The sequence below is a fragment of the Cebus imitator genome, unplaced genomic scaffold, assembly GCF_001604975.1.
Source record: "Cebus imitator isolate Cc_AM_T3 unplaced genomic scaffold, Cebus_imitator-1.0 Scaffold75, whole genome shotgun sequence".
Taxonomy (NCBI): domain Eukaryota; kingdom Metazoa; phylum Chordata; class Mammalia; order Primates; family Cebidae; genus Cebus; species Cebus imitator.
Genome location: NW_016107390.1, coordinates 3086470 through 3106447, shown reverse-complemented (window position 1 = coordinate 3106447; position 19978 = coordinate 3086470). Strand labels below are relative to the sequence as shown.

The window sequence follows — 19978 nt, the reverse complement described above, 5'->3', positions numbered from 1 at the left end:
ACTGGAATGCAGTGGTGTGGTCTTGGCTCACTGCAACCTCCACCTCCATGGTTCAAGCAATTCTCCTGCCTCAGCCTCCCAAGTAGCTGGGACTACAGGCATATGCCACCATGCCCGGCTAATTTTTTTTGTAATTTTACACAGGGTTTCACCATAACCATATCGATCAGGCTGGTCTCGAACTCCTGACCTCAGGTGATCCACCTGCCTCAGCCTCCCAAAGTGCTGGGATTACAGACATGAGCCACCATGCCCGGCTGATTTAGTTTACTTCTATTCATAACAGTCTTTATTTTTTATTAGCAGCTTTATTGAGATTTCATATACTAGATGAACTATATACAATGTACACCTATCTAAAATGTACAGTTCAGTGAATTTCAGCATATTCACAGTTGTGAAGCCATCATTACCACAATTAATTTTAGAATATTTTCATCACCTTAGAAAGAAGCCCTATACCCATTAGCAGTCACTTTCCATGTCTTTCCAAACTCCAAGTCATGGAACCACTAATCTACTTTCCTTCTGTGTAGACTATTCTGGCATTTCATATAAATGGAATCATGTAATATGTGGTCTTTTGTGATTGGCTTCTTCCACCTGGCATAATGTTTTCAAGGTTCATTCCTGTGGTAGCATGCATCAAATACCTCATTTTTTTATTGAGAAATAATATTGCATTTTATGGCTAATGCCACATTTTATTTATCTAATAATGGGTTGATAAACGTAGTTGTATCCACTTTTTGGCTATTATAAGTAATGCTGCTGTGAACATTAATTACAAGTTTTTATGTGGCTATATATTTTCATTTCTCTTGGGCATAGGCCTAGGAATGAAATTGCTAGGTCATATGGTAACTTTAGGTTTAACTCTTTGAGAAACTGCCAAATTGTTTTCCAGGGCAGCTGTACCATGGTACATATCCACCAGTAATGTATGAGAGTTCTGATTGCTCCACATCCTCACTAACACTTATTATCTGTCTTTGATTATAGTAATCTGAGTGGGCGTGACGTGATAGATAATGGTGGTATTAATTTGCATATCTTCTTTGAAGAAATACGTCTTTTTAGATCCTTTGCCCATTTTTTTTAGTTGGGTTAGGTGTCTTGTTGAGTTCTAAGAGTTCTTTATGTATTCTACATGTAAGTACCTTGTTAGGTATATGACTTGCCAAAATTTTCTTCCAGGCTGTGGTTTGCCTTTTTACTTTCTTGATAGTGTTCTTCAAAGCACTCAAGTTTTAAATTTTGCTTTCATTTTACCAATTTTTTTCTTTTGTTGCTTTTGCTTTTGGCATCATATCTATGAAGCCATTGCCTAATCCAAGATCATGAAGATATGCTTATCTTTTCTTCCAAGAGTTTATAATTTAAGCTCTTGCATTTAGGTCTTTGATCCATTAAATTAATTTTTACATATGGCATGAGTTAGAAGACCAGCTTCATTCATTTGCATGTGGATATCCAGTTGTCTCAGTTCTATTTGTTGAAAAGACTCTCTCCCACTGAATTGTCTTGGCACCGTTGTTGAAGATCAGTTGGCCATAAATGTAGGGGCTTATTTCTGAACTCTGAATTGTATCCCATTAATCTGTATGTCTGTCTTTATGCCAGTAATATACCCTGTGCTAAATGTTGAAATCAGGAAGTCTGAGTTCTATAACTTTTTCAAGACTGTTTTGCCTCTTCTAGGTCCCTTGAATTTCCATATGAATTTTAAACTTTGTCAGGTTCTGCAAAAATGGCAGCTCGGATTTTGACAAGAATGGAAGTGAATCTTCAGGTCAATTTGGAGAGTATTACCACCCTAACAGTATTAAGTCTTCCAGTTCATGAGCATGGAATGTCTTTCCATTTATTTAGGTCTTCTTTAATTTCTTTCAATAATGTTTTGTACTTTTCAGATACAAGTTATGAGCTTCTTAAATGTTTCCATACATTTATTTTTCATGTAACTGTAAATGAAATTGTTTTCTTAATTTCATTCTTTCTTATTGATAGTGTATAGAAATACAATCAATTTTTGTATATTGATCTTGTACCCTGCAATCTTTTTGAACTTATTTATTAGTTTTAGTAATTTTTTAGTCGATTCCTTATGATTTTCCTGTATACAAGATCATATCATCTGCAAAGTGAGATAATTTCACTTCTTTTTTTCTAGTCTGAATGCCTTTAGTTTTTTCTTCTTGAGTAATTTGTTCTGACTGGAATCTCTAGCACAGTGTTAATAGAGTGGCAAGAGCAGACACTCTTATTTTTAATGTTAAAGGGAAAACATTCAGTCTTTCACTATTAAGTTTGATATTAGCTGTGAGGTTTTTCATAGATGTTCTTTATCAGGTTAGGGAAATTTCCATCTATTCCTAGTTTCTTGAGTAGATTATATATATGTATATAAAATCTTAAACTTTCGGGGGGCCTTTCTAGGGATAGAAAATACAAGGAAACATGAAAAACAAAGAACTACAACATCAACATTAATTTTGGCCTGGCACAGAATATTGAAACAGAGCCTTCAAAAAATAATCATGAGTCTGAGCACAGTACTGGGCATGCCTCACACCTGTAATCCCAGCACTTTTGGAGGCCAAGGTGGGAGGATTGTTTGAGACCAGGAGTTCAAGACAAGCTTGGGCAACATAGTGAGACCCTGCATCCACAAAAATGAAAGTTAAAAAATTAGCCTGGCATGGTGGTGCATGCCTCTATATAGATTATATGTATATAATCTATTCATTAAACTAGGAATAGATGGAATAGATTATATATATATAATATGTAAATATATATATATATATATATATATATATATATATATATATATATATAAACTAGTTCCTTGAATATATGGTATGTAATTCTTGAGTCTGTTTTCATAATAGATATTGTCTCTGTTTTCTTGTGATGTCTTTGTTTTGGTATTAGGTTTACCTGGCCTCATAGAATGAGTTGGGAAGTGTTCCCCTTTCTTCTGTATTTTGGAAGAGCTTCTGAAGAATTGGTATTGATTCTTGTTTAATTTAGTAGAATTTGCCAGTGAAGTCACCTGGTCCTGGGCTTTTCCTTGTGGTAGTTTTTAAATTACCAGTTCGTTCTTTTCTCATTAGAGGTTATTTAGATTTTCTGTATCTTCTTGAGTCAGTTTTGGTAGCTTGTAAATTTGTCCATTTCATATCAGTTATATAATTTGTTGACACACAGTTGTTCTTAGTCTTCCTTATAATCCTTTTCATTTCCATTAGGTCGGTAGAGATGTCCCTTCATAGATTTCTAGCTAGTACATAGATTGCTACTTTAACTTTATAAAGAAATTAACTCTTAAACTTTTGGGGGGCCTTTCTAGGAATAGAAAATACAAGGAAATGTGAAAAACAATGAACTACTGAGGTCATGATTATTATTGCTAACATTGAATAAGCAACATCAACATTAATTTTTGCCTGGCACAGAATATTGAAACAGAGCCTTCAAAAAATAACCATGAGTCTGAGCACAGTACTGGGCATGGCTCACACCTGTAATCCCAGCACTTGTGGACGCCAAGGTGGGAGGATTATTTGAGGCCAGGAGTTCAAGACAATCTTGGGCAACATAGCAAGACCCTGCATCCACAAAAATGAAAGTTAAAAAATTAGCCTGGCATGGTGGTGCATGCCTCTTGTCCCAGTTTCTCAGGAGGCTGAGTAAGGAGGATTGCTTCAGCCCAGGGGTTCGAGGAGGCTGAGCTGTAATCTGCACTCCAGCCTAGGCGACAGGATGAGACCCTCTTTCTAAAAACTAACAGTAATAATGTTGATGATGATGTTAGGAGTGAGGGCTGGACTTATTCTGTTTAATACTGTCCAAAGGAATATATCTCTAGGTTTAAAAATCATTTTCCTAGCAACTTGTGGGCTTCCTATAATCTCGAGCAGAAACACCTGACCTGATTGTTCGACTTTCCATCTAACAGTGGAGGTAACGCTGCCACTTGCAAAGCAGGCAGATACTCATTTTCATTGTACTGTGTCAGCATTTCTTTAGAAACTTTATTTCGGCCACATCACATTACAGTGAATTCCAAACTACTGACCAAATTTTTGGGTGGAATATACTTTTAAGTTTCCTTTTATAGTTTGCCCTTTACAAAATGTATCAAAATATACCTTTATTTTTAAGAATGTAAAATCTTGAATACAAGGGAATTTCACATTGAAGGAGTATAGTACCCAGGCAACATATAGGAGTTCTAAGCATGGAATCCTCAAGCATAGGAGAAATTATTTTCATTTGTGAAAAGGCAGAAAATAAAAGATTTCTGAATTTAGGATGCCCACTATGATAAATTCATTCTCCTCCTAATTCTTGACCAAAAATCAGCATTTGGATATAATTTTTTTTTCATGAAAATCTTTCCCATTTTTTAATAAAACATTTGGGTTCCTGTTACAAAAATTTACTGTAAATCACTTTCAGAAGGCTATTTACTGCTCAACAGAAGAGATTGTTAAATTAAGTGATACTGAACATTAAATGGAAACGTTCAATTTACTAAGCGTTAAAACCTTTTGATTTTGTAGCCAAACCATTATATACACATCTCTTTTTCAAAAATATTGTATATTTTGAAAGAGAAGCTATGCTGTAAAAAGAGAATAGGCCACTTTAAAATAGAGCTGCCTGCATCCGGAACAAAAACCTGTTGGTGCTGTTGTTAAGGAAATCAGCAGTATACAGACCAAATTATTGGTTGCAAACTGTATAAACAATGGGATTTCTCAATTGGAAAAGGCAACTTACATCCTAGAAGTTGGCTGCCAAGGAAACCACTGCTTGGAAAAAGCCTAACAAAATTTTTACATGAACTGGCATGATATCTTGTGATGTTTTCCACTCTTTCTCGCTCTTTTTTTTTTTTTTTTTTTTTTTTTTTNCCGTCAGTCAGCCTGAAAGACCTTACATTCCTGTCTTTTTATATTAGTAATATAAAGGAAAAAGAAATAAAGAGTGGAGGGCAGTGGAATATTAGGAAAGCCGGCACAGAGGCATGATAGGGCAATGTTTCTCAGGGCTTCTTCGAGAGGGATTGGGGGCAGCACGGAAACCTAAAAATGGGAAAGAATTTAGGCTGCTGGGAGATCTCGGGACAAGGGGTGATATTGTGGGGTTGTTAGAAGGAGCATTTGCATGTTGACTGATTGGTTATAGCTTGAATATGATTTTGTAGGAATTGAGAGATTAGTCAGAAAACACAGGGTCCAAATAAGAGAAGGAGAAAGATAGGTATGAGATGACTAAGGATTGGAAGAAGCCATGACACCTAGTTAGAGAGTGTCCAGCCAGGTCCAGAATAACCATTTGCCCGATTAGCGAGCTTTTGGGCTCTGTCTTTTAATTTATTGATGGCATGATATACAAGGCCATACTGGCTTACATAAAAACAGCATTCTTCATTTAGGAATAGGCAAAGACCTTTTTCAGCAGTCAGTAAATCAAGACCTCTGCAGTTTTGGAGGACAGCTGCAGCTGTGGAATTTACTTGAGCTTGAAGAAGGGATAGTGATTGAGTTAATTCTGCGGTGCTAGTAGAGAAATCATTAGAGAGGCTACGGAAGATGACAGTTGAAGTGGTAAGGCCTGCTATGCTTGTGCCGAGTGCAGTAGTAACTCCTAACCCTGCAATTAAGGGGATCAATGGAATGACCAACTTGTGTCGTGTCGGGACCTCAAGGGGAACAGGGAGGCTTTCGTCTCCATTGGCAAACTGAATTTTGGGCATAAGGAGAACTAGGGTGCAAGTGCCTGTCCATTTGGTAGGAAGGCAGATGTAAGAAGAAGAACCACAGAGGGAAAAAATGTCCTTGGCTTAGACAGAACTGGAAGTCTAAACTGAAAAGGTGAGAAAGGGTTCCGAGGGGGCTGGGGCTTTGGACCCAAATGCCAAGGGAACCAGCAAGGGCTGTGGCTGTTAAAGGTTGTAGCGGGGTTTGGTAGGGTAACTGTGGAGGGAGAGCTCTTGTTTTTATGGTGTATGAGAAAGTGTATATCTATAAGCAACCACTCACTTTCATTAACTAGATTGGGTATGAGCAGACAGGAGGAAGGGTCTGAAGGAGAGTATGAGGAGCAAGGGCAGGGCAGCAAGGATGGAGTCAGAGGGTAAATACCCACCTGGGCAAAACTTGAAGTTTATTTGCCAATCGTGTGTAGGGGAAAATCCACGGGCCTGGTGTGTGTATGGGGGGCGGTGTTGGGAAAGCCCTGAGGAGTAGTAGAGTGACAGAACATTGAGTTATGATTGTTTTGAGGATGGACTTCCATGTTGGAAAAGAAATAAGGGATTTTAAAAGATAAGCCAGGGCTGGGTACAGTGGCTTATGCCTGTAATCCCAGCACTTTGGGAGGCCAAGGTGGGCAGATCATGAGGTCAAGAGATTGAGACCATCCTGGCCAACGTAGTGAAACCCCATCTCTACTAAAAATACAAAACTTAGCTGGGCGTAGTCCCAGCTACCCGGGAGGCTGAGGCAGGAGAATTGCCTGAACCCAGGAGGCGGAGGTTGCAGTGAGCTGAGACCGCGCCATTGCACTCCAGCCTGGGTAACATGAGTGAAACTCCGTCTCAAAAAAAAAAAAAAACAGGCCAGTTTTCTTGTAGAATGTCCCATAGTCCAGACCACCTGATTTTTCCTTATGGTTGCCTTCTGGTTTGACAGGAAAACTAGTAAAGCAAATGTAGCTTTTGTATTTCATCACATCCAAAGGCACATAAGTATCAGTTGGTCTAACTATTAATATTGCTCAGTTTAATCACTGAGTATTGATAAGGTGATATTCACCGTATTTTTCCATTGCAAAGGTATCTTTTTTCTTTGTTATTTAAGGAAAATGGTGGGGGGTGGCAAGTGACATTGGTGTAAAAAAAGGGGAAAAATGGCAAGGGAGAAGAAGGTGATACTTTGAGACAATGTGTCTATCATTCTTAAACAACCTTCTTCTTTATAATGGTTTTATCATCCATGATCTTTGCCTGACTCAACTGGTGGCAACAAAATGGTTATTGCCTAATTTTGCCCTTTCATCTATTTGTATTAGCTGGCTTTCTTCTATTAAAAAAAAAAGAGCTTTCCTCACTTCACTTTTTTTTTTTTTTTTTTTTAAGTATTACCGTGGACTCTGGGATTATCTTTTTATTCAATATGCTGTAATACATTGTCACTATTCTTTTTCATATTCATCTTTTTTGTTACTTAGGGAAAACTTTGACTTAGGTGGAAGCTTCAGGCCAGATTCTCTATAATTTTGACATGTGTCCATCATTCTTTGAGCAATTCTTACCCTACATATTTTTTGCTCTAACTTGGAATCAACCATTTCCTGATTCCTTTTAGGAAGAGAAACCAAGATCTGGACAGCGTGTTCCTTGTTTCTACTTCAGTGGACAAGCTAGGTTTTATATATATATATATATATATATACACACACACACACACACACACACACACACTCTAATAAATGTATATATATATATGCACTCATCTGTATGCACTCACATACGTATATAAATATCCAATACCAGTTAAAATCCAGTTAAAATCCAGTACCACAGGGTTCTTCTGTAACTTTTCCATGTTTTTATCTCCCTCTGCTACATTGACACCTCTGGTTCCCACCATTAGTATATGTACCCACTTGCTCTGTACTATAGTACAGCAGTCCCCAACCTTTTTGGCATCAGAAACTAGTTTCGTGGAAGATAGTTTTGCCATGGACCCAGGGAGGGAGGATGGTTTTCGAGGTGAAACTGTGGCACCTCAGATCATCGGGCATTTGTTAGATTCTTATAAGGAACGTACAACCTAGATGCCTTGCATCCACAGCTGCTCACCTCTTGCTACATACGCTTCCACTAATACATACAAATACATACTATACCTCCTGGAGTACATACTGTTAAAATGCCCACTCTGAATGAAGAGCCCCCAAACGGGCTTTGTGTGAGCAGCATGGCTGTTTGTTCACCTGGGTGCAGGCAGGCTGAGTCTGAAGAGAGTCAGTGGAGGGCGGTGGGATAGGAGTTGGTTTTGTAGGTTTGGGGTAGGCAGTGGAAAGTTACAGAAGTTACAGTTTAGAGCGGGTTTTGCAAGCTGGGAGGGGGTCGTAGGTTTGCAAGCTGGGACGGGGTTGTAGGGTCAGGAGTCATGAGGTTGACCAAGGTCAGCTACAGAGTCCAATGGCTTTATTAATTGAGGTCAGAATAAGAAACAATAGAAGAATGTCTCAAGTTAGTTAGGTGCTACATGGGTTGATCTTTCTTCCGCTTTTCATGGTCTTCCAGTTANTCCAAAAAAAAAAAAAAAAAAAAGATGAGTTAGGGGCTTGTATCCGACATGGAAGCAGTTATGAAAGGATGAGAGGAAGATAGAGTGAGCTTGTGAGGCAGGGAGGAGGAACTTCCATGGTTTAAGAACCATTTGCCTTGTGTAGGAAGTGACTGGTAAAGCAAGTTTCCAGAGGAAGAATACGTAGGGGAGATAGATGAGAAGGAAAAATACTGGCCTTGTTGGGGAGATCCTGGGGTGTCCCTGCTCCTTTCGCTGTTTTGTCACCTAAGGCATTTCCTTGGGCAATAGAATTTGACTTGGTGTCCTCTGAAGTGGATAACTCCAGCCTTGGCAGGGAGGAGATTTGCCTTAAGGAGGGCCTTTATTAAGGAAACATTGATAATAGAGGACCCTTGTGTAGTGAGAAAACCTCTTTCTGCCCATATAACAGCATGGTGGTGAAGGATGTGGAAGGCATATTTAGAGTTAATATAGATACTGACATGTAGTCCTTTGGCAAGAGTAAGAGCACGGGTTAAGGCAATCAGTTCAGCTTGCTGAGAAGTGGCAGAAGAGGGGAATGTGGCAGCCTTGATAATAGGTGAGTGGGATGCAACAGCATAACCAGCTTTGGCCAGTGTCAACCAACTGGGCTTGGAGGAACTGCCATCAATAAACCATGTGTGGTCTGGGTCTGGAATAGGAAAAAGAGAAATATGGGGAAATGCAGAGGATACTGTACAGATTAGGGAGATACAGTCATGGGGTTCAGGGTTCGTGTTGGGTATTAAGTGAGAGGCTGGGTTGAAGTCAGGACCAAGAGCAAGGGTTACTGTGGGGGTTTCAATGAATAGTGAATAGAGTTGGAGGAGGCGAGGGGTGGAAAGTATGTGTGTAAGGTGTGAAGAGGAAACTAAACTTCGGAGGTTGTAAGAGCTATAGAGTACGGCATAGCCTGTGATTTTGAGGGATTTTAAAAGTGTCAGGGCGGCAGCTGTTGCCATGCATAGGTCTGAAGGGCCAGCCCCGGACTGTAAGGTTAGGTTGTTTGGATAAAAAGCCTACAGGCTGTTGGCCTGGCTCCTGTGTAAGAATTGTGACGGCACAGCCTTTTATTTCTGCTGTGTAGAGACAGAAGGGTTGAGAGGAGTTGGAGAGCGCTGAAGTAGGAGCAGTCTCTAAGGCCTTTTTAGAGAATGGAAGGAAGAATGGGGGAAGGATTTTTGGTCTACGGGGTCAGATAGGTTTCCTTTTGTAAGTTCATAAAGAGGTTTGGTTAAGAGGGCAAAGTCTGGTATCCAGAGGCGCAAGTATCCCACAGCGCCCAAGAAGGAGAGAAGTTGTTGTTTAGTGCTTGGGGCTGGGGTTTGGAAGGTAAGCTGGATATGGTTGGCAGGGAGAGCACATGATTGCTGGTGAAGGATTATTCCAAGATAGGTAACGAATGGTGAAGAAATTTGGGCTTTAGAGAAAAGCGTTTTTGAAGTTAAGAACCAAATAGTGAGTTGTGGAAGGGGGTATGGAAGATAGGAAGGCACAGGTATTGATCAACTTATGACCTATGCAACTTACGATCATTCAACTTTACGATCATAATCGCTAGCCACGACTGCTCCGTGTCTGGCAGCGCAAACGTTGCCCAGCTGGGCATATGACAGTGCGGACCAGCTTCCGGCAGCACTACCATCTCTGCGTGCATATAGCCTACTCAACTTACAACCAAATCATGTTACGACCAGTCTGTCGGAACCAATCGTGGTCGTAAGTCGAGCACTAGCTGTATAGGGGTTTGGCACAACTTGGTGGATGGGAGTACGTTATGACTGATGCAGCAGAGGTCTTGGACTGTAGAATTTGTCTGGTTTTTGGACAGCTAGGATAAGGGAATTGTAAGGAGAGTTTCTAGGAATTAAAAGGCCATGTTGTAATAGGCGGGTGATAGCAGGCTTTAGGCCTTTTAAAGCCTGCTGTGGGATAGGGTACTGGCGCGGGGCAGGATAAGGGTGGTTAGGTTTTAAGGGGATGACAAGGGGTTAGTGACTTGTAGCAAGGGATCGGGAGGTGGTGTCCCACACCCTAGGGTTAAGATAGGGGGAGAGCTATTGAGGGAGGTACAAGTTCGGGGAGGAGGGTGGCAGGGGTGTGGCTGTAGCCCAGGAATAGTTAAAGAGGCAGACAGTTTTCCTAGGATATCTCAGCCTAACAGGGGAACTGGACAAGTGGGGATGATGAGGAAAGAATGTGGAAAGGAGTGCTGGCCTAATTGACACCAGACTTGGGGAGTTTTGAGAGGCCTGGAGGCCTTGCCAACAATTCCCAGTTATGGAGGCCAAGGAGACAGGTCCTTAAAAAGAAGGCAGTGTGGGGTGGGTGGCCCTGTGCTGATTAAGAAGGAGATGGACTTACCTTCCACTGTAAGAGTTACCCAAAGCTCAATGTTCGTGATGGTCCGGGGGGCCTCCAAGATGTTTGAGCAGCGTCAGTCTTCATCCGCCAAGCTGAGGAGATCTGAGGAGGTTTTAGTCCAGGAGCTTTGGGTTGGAGCTCTGGGAGCAGTGACATGAGCCGGACAGTCTTGACTTTCTATAAGGGTCCTGCACAGGCGGGACAGGAGTTAGGAGGAATCCTGGGCTGCGGGTGTTCCTTGGCCCAGTGTCCAGGTTTCTGACTCTTGAAGCAAGGTGCAGGAGGAGCGGCTGGACGCTGCAGTCTGGACACTTTGAAGTCTCTGTGAGCCGGTGGTGTGACTGGGGTCTGTCTTACAGCAGAGGCAAGGATCTGTAGTTCTGAGATGCACTGCTGCTGGGCAGATTTTTCCCTATTATTGAACACCTTAAAGGTGAGGTTGATTAATTCCTGTTGTGGGGTTTGAGGGCTAGATTCTAATTTCTGTAGCTTTTTAATGTCGGGCTGATTGGGTGATAAAATGCATATTAAGCGTTCTTCAGGGGTGAGAGTGGAAGTAAGGATGACATTTAAGTCACTCCAGGTGAGGTTACAGCACTGGGTTAAGCATTGGAGGATCTGATGAAAAGGAGCCTAACCGTTGGCCAATTTGGGAAAGGTCGGATAAAGAGAAAGGAACATGCACCCTAACTATGCCTTCGGCTCCAACCACCTCTTGAAGGGGGAATTGTTTGTCAGGGTGGAGGAGTTAGCCGCAGGACTAAACTGTAAGCCGGACCGGGTATGAGGCGGGGAGGTGATAGGAGGGGCAAGGAGGTGGGGTGTGGGCAGAGGAAGAGGAGGGAGGCTCTGTGGGGGGCGATTAGGGCCTGGATTAGGGTCTGGTTCAGACAGGCAGGGAGGAGAAAGGTCAGAAGAGTCGATGGACAAGGACGATTCTGAGTTACTGGCAGAGGCAGGAGGAGTGGACAGAAGAGAGAGAAAGAAAATTTGGGATGGGTTGCATTGAGAACAGGGATTAGGGAGATTGGAGTGTAAAAAAATGCCTGGACGTCTGGCACCTTAGACCATTTGCCCATTTGTTGACAAAAACTGTTTTAGGTCTTGCAGAATAGAAGAATCGAAAGTGCCATTTTCTGGCCATTTGGAACCATTGTCTCATTTGTATTGAGGCCAGGCCATATTACCAAAAAAAATGAGACGTTTGGGTTTCAGATTTGGCAACAGTTGACGAGGTTTTAGGTTTTTTTTGACGCAGGCTAGAGGCGAAGACAGAGGAATAGAGGCAGAATACTGCCCTTGACAAACGAGTAAGTTTTAAGGACAAGAGTAGAGACTAGGGGAAGGAGTGAGCAGCTACCAGGGTTTTCAGCAGGCATCCCTGACTGATTCCTGGGCTGTGAGCAAGTGATCAAGGCGGGCATCCTCGAGATGGACCAGACACCAAGGAAAGACTGTCATCCCGAGTCTGTGACCGACATCAGAGTTTTTGAGTGAGAGGGAAAGACTTGTCTCCTCTGTCTCTACACAGATAAAGAGTGTCTCCTTTGTATCTACTAGAAGGGGAAAGATTTAAAGGAAAAGGGAGAGAAAGAGGGAGAGATTTGTCTCTTCTTCTCTGAAGGAAAAGAAAGAAGCAGGGGAGACTGCTTACTTAATCTGAAGCTGGCGAGAGAGCTGTTTGGCACTCTCAGCACAAGCTGCTGGGCTGATCTGATGTGTTGAGGTCTCAAGTGGGTCTTTTCCCAGAGCAGGAGCGGGGACAGTAGGCTGGTCTCCCCAAAGGAGTACCCCTGTTCTGGGTTTCCAGCACCAAATGTTAAAATGCGTGCTCTGAATGCATTTTAAATTCATTCATTAATGGCTGTTTATTCACCTGGGTGCAGCAGGCTGAGTCTGAAGAGAGTGTCAGTGGAGGGCGGTGGGAGCGGAGTTGGTTTTATAGGTTTGGGGTAAGCAGTGGAAAGTTACAGAAGTTACAGTTTAGGGCGGTTTTTTGAAGCTGGGACGGGGTTGTAGGGTCTGGAGTCATGAGGTTGACCAAGGTCAGTTACAGAGTCCAATGGCTTTATCATTTGAGGCCAGAATAAGAAACAATAGAAGAATGTCTCAAGTTAGTTAGGTGCTACATGGATTGATCTTTCTTCCGCTTTTCATGGTCTTCCAGTTAATTCAGGTTTTCTAATTCTGGAAGGCCCTCCAGAGGTGGAGGTCATGGGGGTCACCATAGCATCCATGGTGCCATCAGTCAGCCTGAAAGATGTTACGCATATAAAATAGTTTTAGAATTACACTAGTATTGGGATTTCTTTGCACTTCATCTTGTCCTTAGAATATATCTCAGTAAGGGTATATAGACGGATTACTATATTCAGAAGTTACTTTTTTATTTTCTGTGTGTTTATCAATTTGATACACAACTAGGTTCATTTGTTTTTATTTAACTTTATTTCTGAGGTGTACTTCTTTTTCTGTTTTAAAATTTAACTTTGTGTAAAACATTTATGTGGTTCAAATGTCAAAACTATATATAAAAAGATATTCTTAGGAAGTCTCCTACCTTCTTCCCTTTCATCCATCTCTGGTAGGTAACTATCTTCATGGTTTTCCGGGTTTTTTCTTCTTTTTCTTTTTTGCAAAAAAAAAAATAAATGATATTTGCATATGACAGGGATCTTACACAAACTTTTTCTGCCATTGTGGCATAAAAGCAGCCATAGACAGTTGACAAACAAATGAGCTTGCATTACGTATTTGCAAAGACAGAAGTTGGGCCAGATTTGGCCTGCAGGAGTTGTTTGCTGCTGGCTGTAAGATGTAGATATATTCTCATACAAAAGCGCGTATATAGTGTACTGTCAAAAAAAAAAAAAAACAGTGATACTTGTTAAAGTATATAGTAAGGCAAACTTTTTTCAAGACCATTGTGATAGGTAGAGGGGATGTGGCAATGGGATTTTGCAATGGAGTAGAGAGATTGGATTTAACTCCAAACACAGCATGGGCAAGTGGGAATTTGCAGCCAAGGAGGAGGTTGGAGGGTCAGTAGATGGAAAATTTCTAAGAGGAAACATGAAGGGTCAGGGGGTTTCTGACTAAACCAACCTAACATGATTCTTAGTGAAAATATTCCAGGGTAATCCGACATCACCGGGGGATGGTGGAGGATGAAGAACCTGACCAGATACATAGGTGATCAGATAGCAAGGGTTGGGGGATTCTTACTGAACTGAATTAGCAAGATTTTTTGCTAAAACTTGATTTTACAAGTAATTGTATAGATGGGCCTAGGAGAAGGTTCAGGAGCGTAAGTCTTTGCCATGTATTAGTTGGTACCTTGCTTTTGTTTCCCTAACAAATATATCCTGGAAATTACTGCCTCTTCCTCTTAGTTCCTAAATAGCATCACCCCTCCACCCCTTTAAAAAATTTTTTTAGAGACAGGGTCTGTTCCCCAGGCTAGAGTGCAGTGGTGTGATCATAGTTTACTGCAGCTTCAAGTAGCTAGGACCACAGATACCTGGCTAATTTTTTGTTGTTGTTGTTGTTGTTTTTAAAGAAATTGGGTCTCTCTGTTGCCCAGGGGTGTCTTGAACTCCTGGCCTTAAGCTGTCCTCCCACCTCAACCTCCCAAAGTACTGGGATTCAGGTGTGAGCCACCACACTGAGCCCTTCCCCCTCTTTTTATGGGTGAAAAATATTCCATTATGTAGATACATCATAGTTTATGTAACTAGGACCCTATAGATGAACATTTAGGTTGTTATCAGCATTTGACTAACCTAAATAATAGTGCAGTTAATAATCTTATGATTTTTTATGTGTAACCTATTCTCTTATAAAAGTAACACTCTTTATCAAATTTAGAAAAACAATCCTGAAATGTATGGAGTTAAAACTGAAACTGTTGCATTACAGTCCTCCTCTCCCCCAAATTGCTAACAGTGGATCAGTGTGCTTCAGACCTTTCTTTTGTTGCAATTGGTGGTAGTTTTATTTTGTCATCCCATACTTAACATGTAAATATATTCTCAGGCTAACGTATTTTACAAAAATGTGATCATGCTACACGTATTATGACTTGATCTTTTTATTTTATGTGGTTTTAAATACCCATCTATTGAGTTACATCATTCTTTTTTCTTCTTTAAAAAAATAAACTCAGCTTATTTTCCCAAGTCAACCTTATTCTTCTTTCTGATTGATAGTTTATAATATGAATGTACCATAATTAGCCATTTCTCTATTGATATTTAGACTGTTTTCAGTTTTTCAGTATGATAGACAGCTACAGTTAATATCCTGGAACATGTCTTTGCATATGTTCTAGTATTTCTATAGAGTAGATTCCAGAAGGTGAAATGGTTAAGTCACTGTCATTGATTTACACTTGTGCAATGTCTTCCTCACACCCTTGCCAATACCCAGTATTAGCAATGTTTTTAATATTTGCCAATCTGTACCTATGCAACAATCTTGCATGTTCTTCACATGTACCCCAAAACTTAAAACACAATAAAATATATTTTTTAAAATGCGCCAATCTGATGGATAAAAAAAGGATGTCACCTGATTGTTGTAATTTAGTATTTTTCTGTTTGCTACTGAGATTGTTAGTTCAGGCTTATTGGCCACTAATTTCCTTTTTTTTTTTTTTTTTTTTTTTTTATTGGTGCTTTTATTTACAAGTATACTCATATCTGAACTTTGGCTGCTCAAACTCGGGGATTAAATAGATTTGTGTATATGTTTTAAAGAATCCTGAATGTATGTAGTCTTTCCATTTTCCTTCCAAAAGCAGTCTTTCCACTTTCCTTCCAAAATCAAATTGATTCAGATAAAAAAGTATCCATCATTTCCTAACTTGCCATCCAAAGTCTGGCTGTCCAAAATCAGGAACTAAAAAAATTCAGATAAGAGGGATACTTATATTCTCATATGAATCTTTTGTTATATCCGTTACAGATTCTCTCTTCTGGTGTATTTTTTATGTTGTTTATGTAGTTTTATAAAATAAAAAATTGTACATTTTTATGTTGAATATCTGTTGATGTTTGTCTCTATAAATTATAGGATTTTGCTTCACTTAGATTGTCTTTTGCCACCTAAAATTTTTAAAAGTCTATTTTATTTTAGCCATATATGGTAATTTTTAGACACTAGAATTTTTAGATACATGAATTTATTTTTATGCATAATCAGTTTTGTCAATGTTTTTAATAATTCATACTTTGCATTAATCTTAAATATATCCTTTATCATAAATCAAATTCTTACATATATAAGGGTCTGTTCCAGGATGTGTTCCTGCAGCAGTGCCATATTGTTTTAATGAATATTTCGATATCTAGATGGGAAAGTTTCTTGTTCTCTTTCATATATCTGTTTATTATTGCTTAATTCTTCCAGAAACATTTTATCTTATTTTCATCCACCCCTCCCCCACCCCTACCCCCACCCTCGGTACATTTTAGAGGAAAAAAAAAACAAAAAACCTGACTTGTTCATTTATGCTTCTTCCAGCAGTGCATGAGAATGTGTGTAGGTCTGGGAAAGACTGGCTAGGAGTCTGGAAGCAAGGTTAAGACTTGCGTAAACCTAGAACAACTAACGATAAGTAATCTGTCCCCTAACCGGGGAGAAATCCAATAGGTTTGCAACACTTTTGAGTGTGTTACCTAAGTGTTTGTTTAGTCAGCTCTTCTTGGTTTAACCCCCTCTAGTTCACCTTTTTAACCCCTTTCACAGTCATTTCCTGTAATTATCATATTTCCTGTATACATCTCTTCCCTCTTCCTGGCATTTCTGTCTATCCCCATGGGCCCCCTGGCCCAGTTTTCCATCTTGGGAGATCTGATTTGTTCCTAAAGGCTCCATTCAGATATTCCCTTTTCTGGGAGGTGTTTATACATGCCAATGCTAAGAAGTAAGAATGTTGTTCTAACCTTTGTGCATTATTTATTCCAGCATTATTACTATTATCAAACTTTTGGCTGAATCAGGACACATGATACATATGATAAATGTTTGTTGAAAAACAATATCTCTGCTTTCAGGGAGCTCACCAGAGAATAAAAAGAAAGGCTTAGGATAAGAGAAAAATAGACATGAAAGGAGACACTGTATGTGTGTGCGTGTGTGTGTAAGTCACTAACAGGAGAGCGCTTATATAACTCCCCCCCCCCCAAACTGATTAAGCTTTTGATTGTATTGCCTGCCCTATAAGCCTTAGATAATGTGCCCATACTCAAATTGTGACAATCATTTTGACCCAGGAAGGCATTCCAGATGGGGTGTGATACAGGCAAAGGCACAGGGATAGCACCAACGGGATCGTTATCGTGGGAGTTTCAGAGTGAAAGATTTGGGAGTAGTCACTTCTGTAATGTGGAGTTGAGTTGTAAATGAACAGGTATTCTGAATCTTTTCTTTTTTTCTTAGTATTGGATGAACGAATATACCTCATCCATTGGAATTGGAGTTTTTCATTCAGGAATTGAAGTATATGGCAGAGGTATGTGTACACAGTCTAAATATACTTTCTGAAGATTTTCTGCTTTAAAGGAGTTGCAAAATCATAACTATAGTGCTTTCTCTTTTTTTAACCACTTCCATATGTTCTTCCAAAAAGTAGAAGAAAATCTCCCCATATTCATTTATACTGCGTTTTGGAAAAATGCCCAAAGTAGAATGTATTTGGGGAGAAAGTACTCAAAATACAAGGGTATACGTTCACTTCATTCACTTTCTTTTATTCTAAATACTATGTTTTTAAAAATACTTTCCTTTTGTGATTGTCATACAATGACAATTTGTTTTGCGCTCATATATATTGGAGCTCCTAAGAAACATTGCACTTCGAAAATAGCATGATAAAAATAATAATTTTGGTTGGAAAGGTTGGTACTAGAGAGTGTCAGATTTGAAATACCAGTTTCCTAAGGGAATTTCATTAGTAAATTTGGTTTGTAGACCTATAGGTCTATAAAGTCTAAGTTTATAAAGTCTAAAAACATTGCTGAGCAAATCCTGCCATTGAATACATCTAATCGTGCCCTTTGTCATTAACTCAGCCCTCTTCATTCTCTTTGTTGTCCTTTATTAGGATAAACATGTCAGGAGTCCCTCAAACCAAGCAGCTGTGTTTTCAACAGTTTTTTTCTCCTTTGTTCCAATTCCTACTCTTGATGCAAGATAATCTACTCCTGATCAAGTTGTAACTATCAGTAATGGTCTGCCTAAGACAGATCACATTGCCGATTTAATTTAATCTATTATTTTGAATCAGACTCACCCTATAGCAGAAATGCCTTTGTTCACTTCAGCTAGGCAATCTTTGTGACCTCTTAGAGTCTATTATTGCAATTTACTCAGGGTTACCTCAGGACACTATACACCAATTTTAGCCAATAGAAAGAAAAGACATTTACTTAAATGTGTCAGTATGGTGGTCATACTGTTTTTTTATATTCCATTTTACCTGCTTCCAGGTGCAGTTCAGCATATTAAATGTGGGCTATAAAAACATCTGCCATTTAAGCTCTATTTCACATCTACCAAATAATCCCAAGAAACACTGAGGGGCTCTCGCTGAAAGTTTCATGATTGGGAGGTATTGCTATGGGTGGGATCATAGTCTATGGGGTTACTCTTTTGGTTGATTTAGCTTTTGCCAAACTTGCATGTGTATTTCATGAATTTGTATGCTGGCCATTTTTGAAGTGCCATCAGGTTTTGAACCACATGACCATGCTGTGTTAAAGGCATGTGGCATCTCCATTTTCCAGCTGAAGAAGCTGAGGCCTGAACCTGCTGAAAGTCATAATGCTAATAATTAACTAGGACTTGAACCCAAATGTTCTTGTATGCTAGTTCATTGCTCTATTGTCTGCCTAATCATTGCTTCCCTTCATAAAATGATTTAGTAATAATTAGAAACATGTTTCAAAACATCTTCATGTAAATTTAGCAAAGCTGGAGTCAAACATTAATATATTCCTGAAAATTAGGGATTGCTTTTTAAATAAATGGGTCTGTGACTTTGCTTACTATAATTGAGAAAGTTAAGAATCCAAATATAATCTTACCCTTTCCAACCTGAGTATCTACAATATTTTGTAAAATTTTGTCATTAAAAAACTTTTAAAATTATATTTCAGAATAACCACTTTATTTCTCAAACTACACTGTTGCTTTTTTCAGACAGGTCTGTATTAAAAGTAAACTTAGTATCTGCCTGTTCTTTCCTATGCTTTGTTCCAAGACCTTTTAAGGTTATATTTTTTAAGTGATGAGGTTGATTTAAACATGTGTTTGGAATTCTTTAAGTGTGATATCAGAAAATTATAGGAACTTTTGGTCTAAAATTATTCTGCATTTTGTTCTCCAGAGTTTGTATCTGATGAGTTGCATGTACAGTCAAAATAGTTTCTCCTAGCTAAAAGACTTGCTTGTGGAGATTGTGGATGGGAGGGTGGATAGGTATGTGTGTTAATTTAGCAGTTTATTTTTTTTCTTAAATGAGGAGAATTGAGTAGTGTTTTAGGTTTGGTAATATTCCTTCCTACTCAAAGGTAAACCAAGAGTCTTTATCCCAGAAGCCATGAAACTCAATGTTACTGGTTTCTCCAGTAAGGTATGCGTTTGAAATTAGATCACTGTAATTTAGACAGCTGCAAAACACTGAACTGACCACCTCCCTAGATTGGCATGGTATAGATATGCAGAGAACTGTATTTACCTTTGCATGTTAGTCACTCTGTTTGCCATTATTAGAAAGGTAAATATGGCAGTCAAAAATACTTTTGAGTGTCTTGTTATTTGAGTTTTGGGTCTTTTGTGATAACTGTTTATACAAATAATAGCTAGGTGAGATATTTGTGAAAGCATTTTATAAACAAAAATATTTTGATGGTATCACTGTTACCCTCAGTAATTACAGCTAATTGCAGCATTCTGGTTAAATTTTATGTGATAAATACTAAAAATTACGAGTTTTCTCTTTGCAGAATTTGCTTATGGTGGCCATCCTTACCCCTTTTCTGGAATATTTGAAATTTCCCCAGGAAATGCTTCTGAACTAGGAGAAACATTTAAATTTAAGTAAGTAGGGAGGATAATTTTTATTAAACTCACTGTCTAGGTGCCATAGCTTGTTTTCAGGTATACAGAATTCATTCTATAAATCAAAACAAACCCAAGAAGTTAAAAGAGTCTCTTTAACTTTGTTTTAATTGCTGACATTTTATATAACTCAA

At 39.3% G+C, this 19978-nt stretch overlaps 1 protein-coding gene across 1 annotated transcript in view; it reads left to right on the top strand.

The window, feature by feature from the left end:
* DESI2 (desumoylating isopeptidase 2) overlaps positions 1–19978 on the top strand; it is a 59245-nt gene that overhangs the window by 20141 nt on the left and 19126 nt on the right. Inside the window, exons 2-3 of the mRNA XM_017532098.2 lie at positions 17163–17235; positions 19730–19823. Coding sequence (XP_017387587.1) covers positions 17163–17235; positions 19730–19823 — 167 coding nt within the window. The remainder of the gene's footprint in view (positions 1–17162; positions 17236–19729; positions 19824–19978) is intronic.